Here is a 14,712-nt window from a genome sequence, read left to right on the forward strand (position 1 = left end):
CCCCCCCAGGCCTTTCCGCATCGGCAAACACACCGCTCCCTGTCGGTGCTCTCCTCTCGGAGATGCTAGGCATAATCCAGGAGGCAGCTGACACGAAGGAACTTTCCATCCCTCTCCTCCCCCGCTCAGATCGGATGATCTAGCGGGAAGGTTTGGCTCCACCCCGGCTCGCCGCCCTGACCCCATCTGGCCTCGTTTCCCAGCAGTGACGTCCTACTGGAACGAGGCTGCAGCCAGACCTGGGAAGCTAAAGGCGCCCATTTCCACCTTCACTCCCATCACCAGAGTGGAGGGGTTTATTGAGCGGAATTTTCCCTCGGTACTCCCCCGGAGCCAAGCATGGCGGAAGCACACGGAGCAAAAGTGTCCAGGTTGGACCAGCGTCCTGTCCCTTCAGGGAGACATGACCAGACGGTGACGTTGCTTTCCAATCGAGCCCACCAGTGTGCTTTCCAGGCGGCCGCAGCGAACAACAATGTCACCCTGCTGGCCTACAGCATCTTCAAAAGGCTGGAGGACTCAGACCTGCCTGAGGAGATGAGGAGCTCGCTCTGCAAAGCGTCTGACGTCATCCTCAACCTCTGTGCCTCCTCTGTGGTCTTCCTGTCTCGCATCGCCGCCTGGATGACAATGATCCAGAGGTCCACCTGGCTCCGACACTCCCCCTCCTTGCCAGAGAAACTGCAGAAAGACCTGCTGGAGGGCCCCATCATGACGAACGCGCTGTTTGGGGCCAATTTCAAGGCCATGCTTGAAAAGTCGAAAAAGTCGTAGGAGGTGTCGGAGACTGTGCACCACCTGATGAAGCCGCACCCCTCCTCCCGTCCCCCCGCCCGCTGGAGAGATCGCCGTGGCCATAGGCAGCAGCAGAGACATTCCACAGCTGCAGCAGTGACCTACCGCCCCGCTCTGCCGCCGGCCCCTCCCACCAGAGAACAGTCCTTCTCATCGCGGCAGCCAGCAACTCAGCGTTTCCCCAGAGACCGCCAACAGGCGCCGCCCTGGAACAACTAGTCGCAGGGCTCACGGTGGAGAAGAAACAAGAAATAACTCTTTGCAGACGATGTGTGTGTGTATAATGATGACTTGAGTTTTAAAATAAAATGAAAACATCATTCAGAAAATAAAGTGTCTGATTCCAGCCTGACTGTCAGATCGAAATATCTCACAGCAGCATATCTTCACACATCCTCCACACAAATCGAGCCAGTAACCTCAAAACAGGTTTTTAAAAGTCACCGCAGCTTGAGAAACCACACAAAATGCTTGCTTGACACAGCAGCAAAAATTTTTTTTTTTTTTTCAGCAGACTGAGCCCAGAAAAAACCTCGCTCTCAGCCCAGGTTGTCTTCTGATTTTTCTGACCACAACGGGAACAAACGCGTTTCCCCACAGCAACTGTAATCTCCACCCAAACAGCGTTGCATTTCTAAAGGCGCTCACGCCTCTCCTCAGTGCGCGTCAGCTCACATCAACTCTTATGTGAGCCTGAGTGCAGCACAGAGGTGTTCCCAGAGCTCTTTCGGCGAGGCCTCTCCATGGGTCGCTCAGTGAGCATCTCCAGAGCATATAACGATGGTAGAGGCCTTAGCTTTGTTAACGTCCGTAAAGGACCTGACACAACATAAAAACACGTGCCCGCTCCCAGAGCGTTTCGCAGAGTGGCAGCGAGTGTGTTCCCTGGACAGATGGATGAATCATCTTATCAGCAAAGGTTACACGCTGCAGTTCGCAGATCAACCCCCACCATTCAGAGGGATTATAGAGATGGTTCTGTTATCTCCAGAAGAGATCTTGTCTCTCCACTCAGAAGCTCAAGAATTACTGATTAAAAAATTAAATTTCTATGGTTCCCAACAGAGAGGAAAACAGGGTTTTACTCACGTTACTTCCTGGTTCCGAAGAGGACCGGAGGGATGAGACCCATTTTGGACTTATCCATATTCAACAACTCGATCATGGAGAGACAGTTCCACATGCTGACAACCAGACAGCTGTTGGACAACATTTACCAGAACGACTGGTTTACCTCCATAGATTTAAAAGACACCTATTTTCACATACCAACCATTCCAAAACACAGAAAGTTCCTGCGTTTCTTCTTCCAAGGGACCCAGTACCAGTACAACAGGCTCCCGTTTGGCTATTCCCTCGCACCATGCACATTTTCAAAATGCTTGGAGACAGCTCTGCAGCTGCTACACAGTGTAGGGATGAGAATTTTGTTTTACCTGGACGATCTGCTGTTACTAACCTGATCCAGGCAGGAAGCAGCTGTGCAAACCAAAGCGCTGACGTCACATCTGCTGAACCTAGGTTTCACCATAAACTGGGAGAAGAGTTTGGTTCTCCCGGCCCAGATGATCGTTTATCTGGGAGTGGAGCTAAACTCAGTCACTATGAGGGCCCGTTTATTACAGACAAGAGCCGAAGCTCTAAAGGACCAGCTCCGCCGCTTAAAACCCAGCAGAGTAGTAACGTCCGTCTCTATCATGAAATTTTTGGGAACTATGTCATCAGCTCACGCTGTGGTTCCGCTGGGCTTACTCCACATGAGACGCCTTCAGCCGCTGAGTGGATCCATTTAGAGAAGATGGGCCACTCTCAGGAAGTGGTGCGCACAATCCAAGACTCACATGCTGCTTCCTCCACAGCGCTGTACACATCAAAGTGGACAGCTTTTCAGCGCTGGTGCAAGGAGAAAGGTGTAGAGGCCATCTCATGTCAACTAGGTGGCGTGCTGTCCTTTCTGCAGCAGCTAATGGACAGAAATCTAGCATTCCGCACAATTAAAATATATGCTGCAGCTATTTCCTCCTGTCATGAAGGCTTCGGTGACAGAACAGTTTTTAATCATCCGCTAATAAAGCGTTTTCCAAAAGGTGTATGGATTCACAGACCGGTGTCACGCCCACTAGCTCCACAGTGGGACCTAATGATGGTTTTGCGAGCCCTGATCAAAGTTCCTTTCGAGCCTTTAGATCAGGTTTCACTTAAATTCCTGTCACTTAAAACAGCCCTGCTGATGGCTTTGACATCTGCAAAGAGAGTGAGCGATTTATCTGCACTCTCTGCTGCCCCATCATGCCTCAGGATTCAGGCTGATGGCAGCTCAGCTGCGCTGAGACCTAATCCAGCTTTTATGCCCAAAAACATCATAAGTTCATTTAAATCGAGAATGATAACATCGGAGGGGTTTTATCCTCCTCCTCACAAATCAGAAGAAGAAACCTCTTTTCATCTCCTTTGTCCTGTGCGTGTGCTGGCATGTTACATAACACGCACGGCCACACTGCGTCAAACTCAGCGTCTGTTTGTGCATTATAGAGATGTCTCTGCAGGTCGCCCGTTATCCACCCAGCATCTGTTACACTGGCTGTGTGAGGCCATTTCTGAAGCTTATAGAGCGTCAGGATTGGAGCCTCCAGAGAACCTCAGAGCTCATTCCATCAGAGGAATTGCATCTTCGACAGCTTTGTATAATGGTATGACAGTGGAGGACATTTGTACAGCGGCCACTTGGACATCGCCTTGTTCATTTATCCGCTTTTATCTGTGTGATGTTTCGGCCTGTTCCATGGCCCATTCTTTTCTTAGTGTTTTAACAGAATGAATATTACTGTTTTCATGGAATTTTGTTTAAACTTACATCCGACTGCATGCGATTACAGTGTGAGTCATTTATTATCAGTCACAACTTTTGTGACTGCTGTTTTCTATTGTTACTAATCAGTTCATTTATTATTAATCAGTTCATATTGAAGAGCTGTTGATTTGCTCTGTTCACTGTTACACGGTTACAATTGTAACCTCTGTTCTTTCCCACTCTCGGCAGCAGGACTTCTTTCAGCCTTCCCCTTTTTTTCCCCGTCGAAAACTTTTTGTCTCCGGGGCGCTCCTGTGCATGGAACAGGTAATTACGCAACACGCTTCTGTGCATGGTGCACATAGAAGGCCGAGTGATGAAATGTTTTTTGGTGCAAGCGGGCGCTTCATATTGTGTCTGAACGGACACAGTGAGGCATAGACTACATCCTGCTTCGCCTTTAACCCACCAGCGACAGCCTTAAAGGGCAAAGCCTGTATGAAATAGAACGTTGGTTATGTACTGTAACCCCAGATTCTATTAGTATAGGTGTAGCCCTATAAGCTCTGGGCCTCACTGGTTCCTAAATGGCTGAAGAAAAAGCTATTTGGGAGCCAATTACCTGGTCTCACCATAATTTATACGGAGCGGATGAGGCCCACACAGCAGGTGGGCGTGGACTAAAGTTTTCAGGGCTGCGCTGTGCACAATGGCATGAAACCCACCAGCAAAAGCCTTAAAGGGCTACGTCTATACTCATAGAATCTGGGGTTACAGTACGTAACCAACGTTTACCTTGGTATTTGATCCATGCAGAGTCTGAGAACTGGTTAAAGCTGACTTTTACCATTGTTGCATTTTATTGTTAGCTTTATGTTTTTTTGAGTGGCACAAGATGTATTTTTTACTGGTTTTTTTTATTTTTCTAACTTTTTTCAAACTTAACTGTAAAGCACTTTGGTCAGCTTTTGTTGTTTTATGTGCTATGGAAGTAAATTGACATTAACATTGACATCATTAAAGGACATAACCTAAAACTTGTACTGGGTCCAGCCTAAAGGGGTCACTTGCTTTGTTTGTTTCAGCTTTCACGTGTGTTGACTTTTTTCTTCCTGGATTTAGTTCTTTGCCCAGGCGTTTACTTCCAACCAGCGCCATAGAGAGAGCCTCTATATAGGGCTCTGCTTCCAACACCATAACTAGTTTCTCGATTATGGTTGTCACAACAAGAAAATGTTACATCGGTGTTTATTACATAATTTGATTTAAATTATATTTCTGTTAATTTTCATGCCACTATTGCATTATACTATACTTTACAGTATATAGTTAAAATTCTAAAATAAATGTGTATAAATATAAAATAAAAACCGTTCTAAGGATGTAACAGTGACATAATCTGTCCCTTCTGTCTGCTGTCTTACTGTTTCTGTGTCTTTATTTTATTTTTCTGCTCTTTGTGTTTGACTGTGCTCCCTGTCATTTTCACTCTCTTCAGTCTAAGTTCCTTAGATAGAGAACTTTACTAATTGGCTTTTATGTGAATGTTCCTGTAAAGTCCCTGAGACAACTTTGTTGTGATTTGGCGCTAGATAAATAAACTGAATTGAATTGAATTCAGTCTGTCCAGCCACACGTCACTCACACCAGGTGGTAATCAGCAATCATCCCAGGTGCACTCATTACTCACTCTACCGCTGCCTGGTCACTATTCGAACGTCCGCTCATTGCTCTGTACACATTCAGACGTCCTGGTCCTCCTCCGTTCTGCCTGTTCCTGTTTCACTCGAAGATCCGTCCCTTTTCTCTTCGCACCCTGTTTGTGTAAGTTTTTGCTGCCTCGCCAGCCTTTTGTTTTGTGGTTTAATAAATTATTTTATTTAACTTCCTTATCTCCTTGCCTGCCTGCAAATGGGTCTGAAAACCGAGGATCCCGATGGAGAGCATTCAGTAGAAGTGGTGAACCACAGGGTGAAGGAGCATCTGAATAAAGAGTGACTTAATGTTCAGCCAAGTGAAGAGTACAGTGAGGCGGTGCCAGAGCGGCCCATATGGCAGAACCAGTGTCCAGCCAAGACTGAACGGAGCTGGTCCAACTTTCCAGCAGCTCCCAAACTGGACCAGAATGATGTCATAGGGTGGGACTGGACACCAAGCACCATGCTCCAAAGATGATTGACAAGAACCTTGTTCACAATTATTGGCTTCAAGTATTATAACGTTTATACTTTATTATAATGAACAAAATATAAGAAGAAAATGCTCACTAACACAGATTAATACAAATCTGTGAGCAATATGTGAGAGAAAAGGGTCTTTTGTGTTCGTAGAAAAAGACTTGGACCTTTGAGTTAAGCTAGTGACAAGTGGGAGCTAAAACAAAATGTTGCGTTTAGATTTTTGTTCAGCGTACATTATTTCTCATCATCTTGAAATGAACTCTGCTTTTCAACAAATAATAATATAATAATGCTTTATTTATAAAGCCTTTTAAAACAACCACATGCAACAAAGTGCTGTACGTATAAAATCAAGAACATTTAAAGACAAAATCACAAAACAGTTAAAACATTAAGATCAATAAAAACAATAAAACAGTGCAGAGCAAAACTCCGTCCGTAAGCCAGGGAATAAAAATAAGAGTTTTAAAAATGGACAGAGAAGGGGCTCGTCTGATGGGAAGTGGGAGATCGTTCCATAATTGAATAATAATTAGAAGCATATCAGCTCTGAGTTTTAGTGTTTAAACTCAAATCAAAGTCACTGTCACTTTTTCTCCCAATAATTAAGATTTGGGACTAAAACGTAAACGAGTCTTTAAAAACGTAAAAAACTAAATGAATTTGAAGCAGGTAAGCTACACCAGGTGTACATTTTTACATTGTCAAAATAGTGCCAAAATATGAATCACCTGGGGGGGTAGGTAAATTAGGTGTGCAGGGCAGAGCAGGCACAGACTCCCACTCACCGTATATAGATTTATTTCTTTTTCACTTTTGGCGCCTTGTTTCTGTATTTTTGTTGCATGCTTTGAATAAATCCTAGTTTTTGTTGGTTTAGTTAATTTTTGTGCTCACATTAAGCATGTAAATTATTGCTGAACAGAACCTTTGAGAATCGTGCTGCTGTTGTTCGGTGTATTGTTTTGCACTATTTGTGACTGACATATATCTTAGATCTTTTAGCATACCGTTTGACGTTCGTTTAGCGTATATCTTAGTTTATCTCTCAGATCCTTATTTACTGTTTCTTTTTAAACTTTATATTGTTGCTATTGTTTGATGTAACTGGGACCCTGAGTACACAGTTTTGTTCCACTACATGTACCACATGTGGTGCAAATGACAATAAAGAAACTCTGACTCTGACTTTGCTGTCAGACTGCAGGTTTACTTGTGGTTCCTAGAGTTTCCAAAAGCAGATTGGGAGGCAGAGCCTTCAGTTATCAGGCTTCTTTCTTGTGGAACCAACTTCCAATTTTTGTCTGTGACATTGACACCTTGTCTACTTTTAAGATTAAGCTTAAGTCTTTCCTTTTTGATAAATCCTATAGTTATTGTCGGCTTGGGCTTCCTGATCTATCTCTTAGTTATGCTGCTAAAGGCTTAGACTGCTGGAGGACAAATTAACCTAATTTCATAAAATGAATAGTTACAAATGAATAGTTTGTATTTAAATGATTAGTTTGTATTTGTAATTGTTTCTGTCTTTAACGTGTTTTTTTTTATCTTTCCTCCTAGTGAGGACGTGCTCAGCTGCTCGCCTCCATTCTGGACCTGCCATTCCAGAGGACCAGATTGAACTTTTTTGGGTATGTTCCCTTTTATTCATGGCAGCTGTGACGACATAGAAGTGACTGTATGGAAAGCCAAAGGGTCATAATGCTAATGCTTTGAAATACCCTCTGTTGTCTACTAGACTATATCACTTGGCATTTGATAAGCCGGACCCGGTTGTGGAGTGCAATCATCGTCTGTTGTTGCAATAGTTATTATCATTATCATCAAGCTGCGAACAGGACTGCGCTGCTAACAAGATCATGCAGCTAACAGAACCACACTGCTAACAGTACCATGCTGCTAACAGGATCATGTTGCTAAGAGAACCTCGCTGCTAACAGTACCATGCTGCTAACAGGATCATGCAGCTAACAGAACCACACTGCTAACAGTACCATGCTGCTAACAGGATCATGTTGCTAAGAGAACCTCGCTGCTAACAGAACCACTCTGCTAATGAGACTTTGCCAACAGAACCAATTAGTGCTAAATCACAACAAAGTTGTCTCTGGGCACTTTGCAGAAACATTCACATACATAGAAAAGCCAATTAGTAAAATTCTGTAAGGAAGTCAGCAGACTCGTGGAATATTCTGTTTGTCACAGTCTCCCATCCTGTGCCAGCACAATGGCAACAGTGGAAAGGAAAAACTCCCTTTTAAAAGGAAGAAACCTTCAGCAGAACCAGGATCAGGACAAGTGGCCATCTGCTTTGACCGGCTGGGTGTGAGAGGACAGGAAGGAGAGACAGACGAACACAGAATGTTTAGAATGCAACCAGATTGCTAACAGGACCACACTTCCAACAGAAACACACTGCTAACAGTATCATGTTGCTAACAGGTCCATATGATAACCTCACTGCTAACAGAACCACTCTGTTAATTAGGACTATACCGCTAACAGAACGACACTGCTAATAGCACCATGCTCCTAACAGGACCACTTCTAACAGGACCATGCTACTAACAGAACCACATATAGGACAACCATGCTGCCAACAGAACCACACTACTAACAGTAAAATGCTGCTAACTGGTGGGACGAGTCGCTGTGGATTTCTTCAAAATTTAATAAAATAACAACCGAAAAATTTAGTTGTTTGCTCGAAATTATAGTAAAGGTTTGTCTCAGTCTAATTTTGCTTAACAAATGCACTTTGACGATCAAATCAACTGTATTTCAAAAGCCGATGTGCAGAAGTAAGCGCGTGCATGGGAGGACTCACTGTGCATTTCTTCAAAATTTAACAAGATAACCACCTAAAAACAATTATTTTTAGCTCGACTTTATAATAAAGTTGTGTCTCAGTTGAACTTTTACTTAATAAATGCACTTCAATGGTCAAATTAGCTTCATTTCACCGGAGTGGCGCAGCGAAATGAATGATTTGACGATTGCTCCATGTGAGCTGGACAAAGATGGCAGGGTATGGCAGGCCGATTGTGTCATTAACAGCCATTTTTACCTATTACATGACACAATGGCATGCCATATTGCTCGATTGCCATTTAGCGGCTGAAAATAGTAGTGTTCAATATTTTCAGTCAGAATAAATGAAAACGGTCATATCTCAGCCAAAAGTTGGTTTATAAATACGGGAAATTTTCATAAATACATCACTTCGGCATATAAGTCACAGGGCATGCAAATTATGCAAAAAACCACAACTTATAGGGTGAAAAATAAAGTACTGTATACTGATTCATCCTACTTGCACTGTTTACTGTATTTCTTTTGGATCTTGTAGATGTATTTCTTTTTCACTTATTGGTGCCTTGTTTTGCACTTTTGTTGCATGCTTTGATATTTCTTTGTTTATTTATTTATTTGCCAGTCGAGATGGTTCGTCTCATCCTGAGTGTTTCATTGCATTGTTGACCTTGTGTTGACCTTGTGTTGACCTTGTGTTGACCTTGTGTTGACCTGCATATGACAAATAAACAATAAGCTCCACTAAGAGCACAATGACTCTGAGCAATCTGAAAAGCTTGATTTAAGTTTCAATATCTTGTATTTTTACATTGGGAATTGCTACGTAAATAATTTTAATTATGCTTAAGTCAAATTAACTGAAATAAACACTAATCTATTGTATTATTGTCCCCCATTGCGTAGCAAAGAGGGTGAATTGGCAGTACCATCTGACCGTTGGTCCATCTGTGCACATTGTGAGCCTAACTTGAAATTTAAGTGAGGTACCAACTTCCATTACATTTAAGCGTAAGAGTGAGGTTCCTTTCGAAGATTGGGTTGCCATGTCAAAATTCAAGATGGCTGCTGCCATATATGTCTATAAATTAACTTTGAGAGCTGAATAACTTGAAAACTAGGCAACATGCTGACTTCCACTTTGGTGTGTGGCTGTATCTTGGCATTAGAAGGGTAATTATTGAAAATTGTCCTGCTGCATCAAAATCCAAGATTACTGCCACAATATATATGTAGACCAACCACTCTCTCATTTGGAGAGACTATGCTTTCTAGATTTTATAATGCTTAAAAGTATAGTTTCCTCAAATGATTGGGATGGCCAAAGGTTAATCTATAGTGGCCAAGGCCACCACTAGCCACTCCCTGACATTGCACCAGTTTCTCCCTCCCCAAGCCAGGATCCATCACTCCACATCTCTGACAAGAAAAAAATAACTACCTCTCTTCTTCTTCCACACAGTGCAACTCCTACCCACTTGAATATCTTGCACCAAAAACATTCAAGTTTACTTGCAGTTACTGTTTTCACTCCAGTCCAGAAAAACACTCGTTTCCAAAAAGACAAACATTCACTATTCAAATCCATCAGCAATGGGGGCATTGACATGCTGCTAGTTATGATCATCTGAAGTATTTTCACAACATAATCGGCTAATATTAAGATATGAACTAACCAATAAAACACACTTGACTTTTCCTTACTGTAAAAACCATTAAACATTATCTCTGCTGTCGTCTTAGCCACGTGGTTCATTTGGAAAGTGTCCAGAAGCAGAACATAATTAAAATCCAGCCAACGTGACGATTCAACAGCTTCATAATTACTGGATTTGAACTACAGTAGACAAATGAGGCTTCAGAACGAGAGTTTTATTCACCAGTATGACACATGGTGATGCATTTCTATTCACGGCAGAAGAACGAGACAAAACAGAGTCAGACATGTTTGTCTCGTCAGAATTAATTGATTAGTTCACGGTAAACGGATGAATGCTGGGAGGGAGGTTCTGAAGACAAACGTGTAGGTCTCCACAGACCAGCCTCTCTATTCATCACACCGAGCTGCCGTTACAATCGCTGTTGTCCCCTGAAACTAAACACACCCACTAATTGTGTGTGTTGTGTGTGTTTCCTCTTTATGACCCTCTGCCTTGCGTTGATCAATCACGGTGTGCTGCAGACTGAGCAGGGAGGGCGGCTGCTCGGGTTATGTACCCACATCCCACCTATTGGCACCATCCGTGTTCCAGTGGGTCCTCGAATAAATCACTGTTAATGGCACCGGGACGAAGAAGAAGGAGGAGGAGGAGGAGGAGGGGTTGGAGCTATTTAACTAAAAACGCTTAAAACTGGTCAGGATGTTGTTTTTAGAGTTTAGACTAAATGAAAAAGTTAGTCATGCTGTGGTGGCCATCTTAAACTGGGTGACTCCAAAATCTGATCAAAAGTAGATGTACATCCATCCATCCACTCGTTGATTGGATCTTTAGCTAACAGAAAGGTGGGGTTAACTCCAACAGTTAAAAAGCAAAGTTTAAAGGACAGATCCGTTAGTGCTCCAACCAGCGGAGAGTTTAGCCTCTTTTTGGGGGTGCTCAAGCGCCCCTACATTTTAACTCCACACCCATGAAAAATAAAGAAATCATTGTTACAATTTTGTAAGGAAGCTTAGTTCGCAAACCGTAGATTCAGCAAAATATTGAATACATTAGAAGAATAAAAAAAGTAATAAATGATGGCAGTCTTGAATGGGCCAATAAAATCTATGATTTTTTTCTTCAGATTTTTTGTTTCAGCACAAAAAAAGAAACTGTCCAGATGACCTGACTGAAAAATGTTGGATTGTATACCTGGATTATTGAGCATGGACTTTGTTGTTTTCAACCTGTTTGACAAGACTGTCAACAAGGAAGAGGGCCGGCAATGAAGGAGGGGCGTACCAAAGAGACCATCTTATCACAAGCAGAAGTGGTTTGTTCCACTTTGGAGTAAGATGTTGGAGGAAGAATCAGTTTTGTTGTGTGATCCTTGACTGATGAAGCCTTCTGGATCGAAGGTGAAACATTTCAGCACAAAGAAAAGAAACTGTCCAGATGACCTGACTGAAAAATGTTGGCTATGATTTTTTTATTTACATGAGTTGGATCCTCGATGCCACCTGTCAATTAATCCAAAAGGGTATGTCTGCAGATGAATAGGCGTTCCCAAAGGAAGGCGTATCTCAAGAGCCACACCAGATTGGACGAAGGTATCAGAAGACTTATTAAGCAAGTATAACCTGAGTAAAACAGCAGGTAGATTGTGTTAGCCAGTTCAACATTAGCAGCGTCTCCATAACTTCTCTTTCCACCTCTTAACACAGAACTTCCGGTTACATTTCAAAATAAGAGCAACATAACTGGGTAGTGTGGAGGGCTAAATGTTTGTTTGTTAATACCTAGCCATTACATTAAAAAACAAAATCCATTTTGTTTGTTGAATAATGTGAAAATAGTTACAATCAATTCATAAAGAACGAAAAAATAAAGTAACCAAAATAATAATGATACTTAAACTGGCTGTGGGACAAAGGATGTTTCCTTTAACTTCACATTTTCTTGTTCATCTTTTAAAGCAGTCCCTGCAGATGAGTGAGTGTCAGTTTCTGTCAGATTTCTGCACCTGGAGCAGGTATTCTGTTTACTGGTTCACTTCCTCAGCTGTCTCACATTTTAAGGGTCAGTCCTACTCCATGTTTCAGCTCCTTTCATACTTTGTAGATCACATCTCATAGAAGAACTTCTAAAGAGCAAATGTTGTTTTTAGCTTCTGTTTTGGGCCGTTATCTCGTTACAGGACTCATGATCTTTAATTGAGACCAGACTTTTTGACACATGGAGCAGGTTTCTCTTCATATTTCATTGTACCCAGACCGCACTCAACCTGTGTCAGGTGCAGCTACAACCAAGAACAAAGAGGATCTTCGTGTGTTTGACAGCAGATATAACAATGTTTCTTAGAAACCTTCAGTTTTAAAAAAAGAGCTCATGTAACTTACCTAAAGATCCAGTAAATACAGCTAGCCAGTCAGTGTTTGCCCTTTAGAAACACTTATTCTTTAGAAACACCCACTTTTGGTCTGCAGAGAACCCCTTCTCAATTAATCCAGTAGGCTTGTTAGCAACTGACCACACAGCGATCTCAATTTGTCCCAAACTGAACACCTGCAGGAACCCCACCTAACCCACAACATTGTCGGGGGTTTGCATTACGAAAGCTTTGCGGTCGGAGGGATTTCATGAAAAATCATCAGAAAAAAATGGTTAAACCTTGTCAGTGAAGAACTGTAATTTAGACAGCGTTACCATGAGCGTTTAGAGGGCGGAATACAGTTTATTCTATTTCCAAAACCTAAACTGAGCCTGGAAAAATGTAAAAGATGGATAAAGCCCTGCGGCTGACTTCATGAGCAGCTGAATACAACAGTGATAAACAGGAAGTACCACATGTTCATCTGTACGAAGGTAACTGCATGTAAAGCCTCCATTTTCTGTCATAATTACATTGCATGCTTAATGAGTAAATTAAAGGTTAATGCTTAAAGCTAGTTGTACTTTGTTTTGTTTGTTTTATACGTATATAGATGTTGTAACTTCTGGTTGTATGAGTTTACTCTTTGTTATGATCAGTTAGCACTAAACTGATTTTGAAAGTGTTTATTGGGTTGTGTAAAGTAAAGCAGTGCTACGTCCATAATATTTTAGCTAGCACGTCTGTATTGCACGCTGCTAGCTTAGCACTACTTCTTGTTGTGCCATGCTCTCTAAAATAGTTATTGAATCAAGTGTTTACTTATGTAGGTTAACATAGATGGTTAAAAACCCGTTAAAATAAACCAGAATGCAGGAAATAACATCCATTCATTCATTCATTCAACCTTTATTTATACATCATCATTTATATCTCATTGAGCCACAGGGACTCATTTACAAGACGGACCTATTTCAAGGAAAAAACATGTAAAGTATGTATATTATAGCAAGTAAGTCTAGCCTAGCATCTACTTTATTCAAAAATTTCTAGGGGAGGATACCCAGACCCCCCACTAGTGTCCCCCCCCCCCCCACACACACACACACACACACACACACATTACAAATGCATCTGACACCAATGGCCACTGCGTTGTTCAAGCTAAGGGATATTGTCAACACTGGGGGCTAAGCACCCCTAAAGGTCAGATTCTAGAATCGCCCATGGCTCAAAGAATGAATTGGCGATGACTCAGCTAACATCCCAGCAAATCTCAGCTCAATAGCTTAAGACAGTGGTTCCCAACCCTGGTCCTTGAGGAACACCATCCTGCATGTTTTAGTTGTTTCCCTGCTCCACAACACCTGATTCAGTGATTCAATTACTTCATCAAATTCTGCAGAAACCTGGTAATCACCCATTAATTAAAATCAGGTGTGTTGGAGCAGAGAAACAACTAAACATGCAGGATGGTGTTCCTCAAGGACCAGGGTTGGGAACCCTTGGCTTAAGGTATAGTCATTTTTATGTTTGTTCAGGCAAATTAGCTATGGGTGGCCATTTTGAATAAGGGTGACTTAAACAGTTATAATAATAATAAGCAATATGCATCCAATATTTAATTTCTGAAAGTTTCATTAAAGACCATCAACTGGTTCATGAGAACATGACAAACAATACTGTGTGTAAATGAGTTATAGCCACTGGTGGATTTGACTGCAGAGGCCATCTTGAGTCAAGTTGAGTCCAGAAATGATGAGGTTATCAAATTAAAAACTCTATTTTTGTATGAGAGGTGCAAACACGGAAGGAAATCTGTATTTAAAAATATGCAGTAGTGTAGTCGAGTATAATACCGACATCATTCTTTAGAGAAACAGCAGCCTGAACTCACAGGAACCGTAGGGGTCTTTTTCAAGTTAGTACCAGTGAAAATGGCTCTGATTGATATTTTCCCGAAGTACAATAAGGATAGAAAGAGAGGCTGGCTGTAAGTGGTTTTTCAAACACACTGCATAACTATTTTTACTGCTGACATGTTAACTGGACAATTGCTTTAAATAGAACAGAAACCAGCTGAACAGAGCCGTGCTGTTCAATGACTCTTTCAAGTATCATACG

The 14,712-nt window shown here is 42.1% G+C and overlaps 1 protein-coding gene across 1 annotated transcript in view; it reads left to right on the top strand.

Annotated features, from left to right (window-relative positions):
• Positions 1–537: 537 nt before the first annotated feature.
• The window catches only part of LOC119419409 (ecto-NOX disulfide-thiol exchanger 1), a 52,194-nt gene continuing 38,019 nt past the window's right edge, over positions 538–14,712 (top strand). The window contains exons 1-2 of the mRNA XM_037686716.1: positions 538–770; positions 1,499–1,578. Coding sequence (XP_037542644.1) covers positions 538–770; positions 1,499–1,578 — 313 coding nt within the window. The remainder of the gene's footprint in view (positions 771–1,498; positions 1,579–14,712) is intronic.

Source organism: Nematolebias whitei, chromosome 13 (genome assembly GCF_014905685.2).
Source record: "Nematolebias whitei isolate Nwh7 chromosome 13, NemWhi1, whole genome shotgun sequence".
NCBI classification, from domain to species: Eukaryota; Metazoa; Chordata; class Actinopteri; order Cyprinodontiformes; family Rivulidae; genus Nematolebias; species Nematolebias whitei.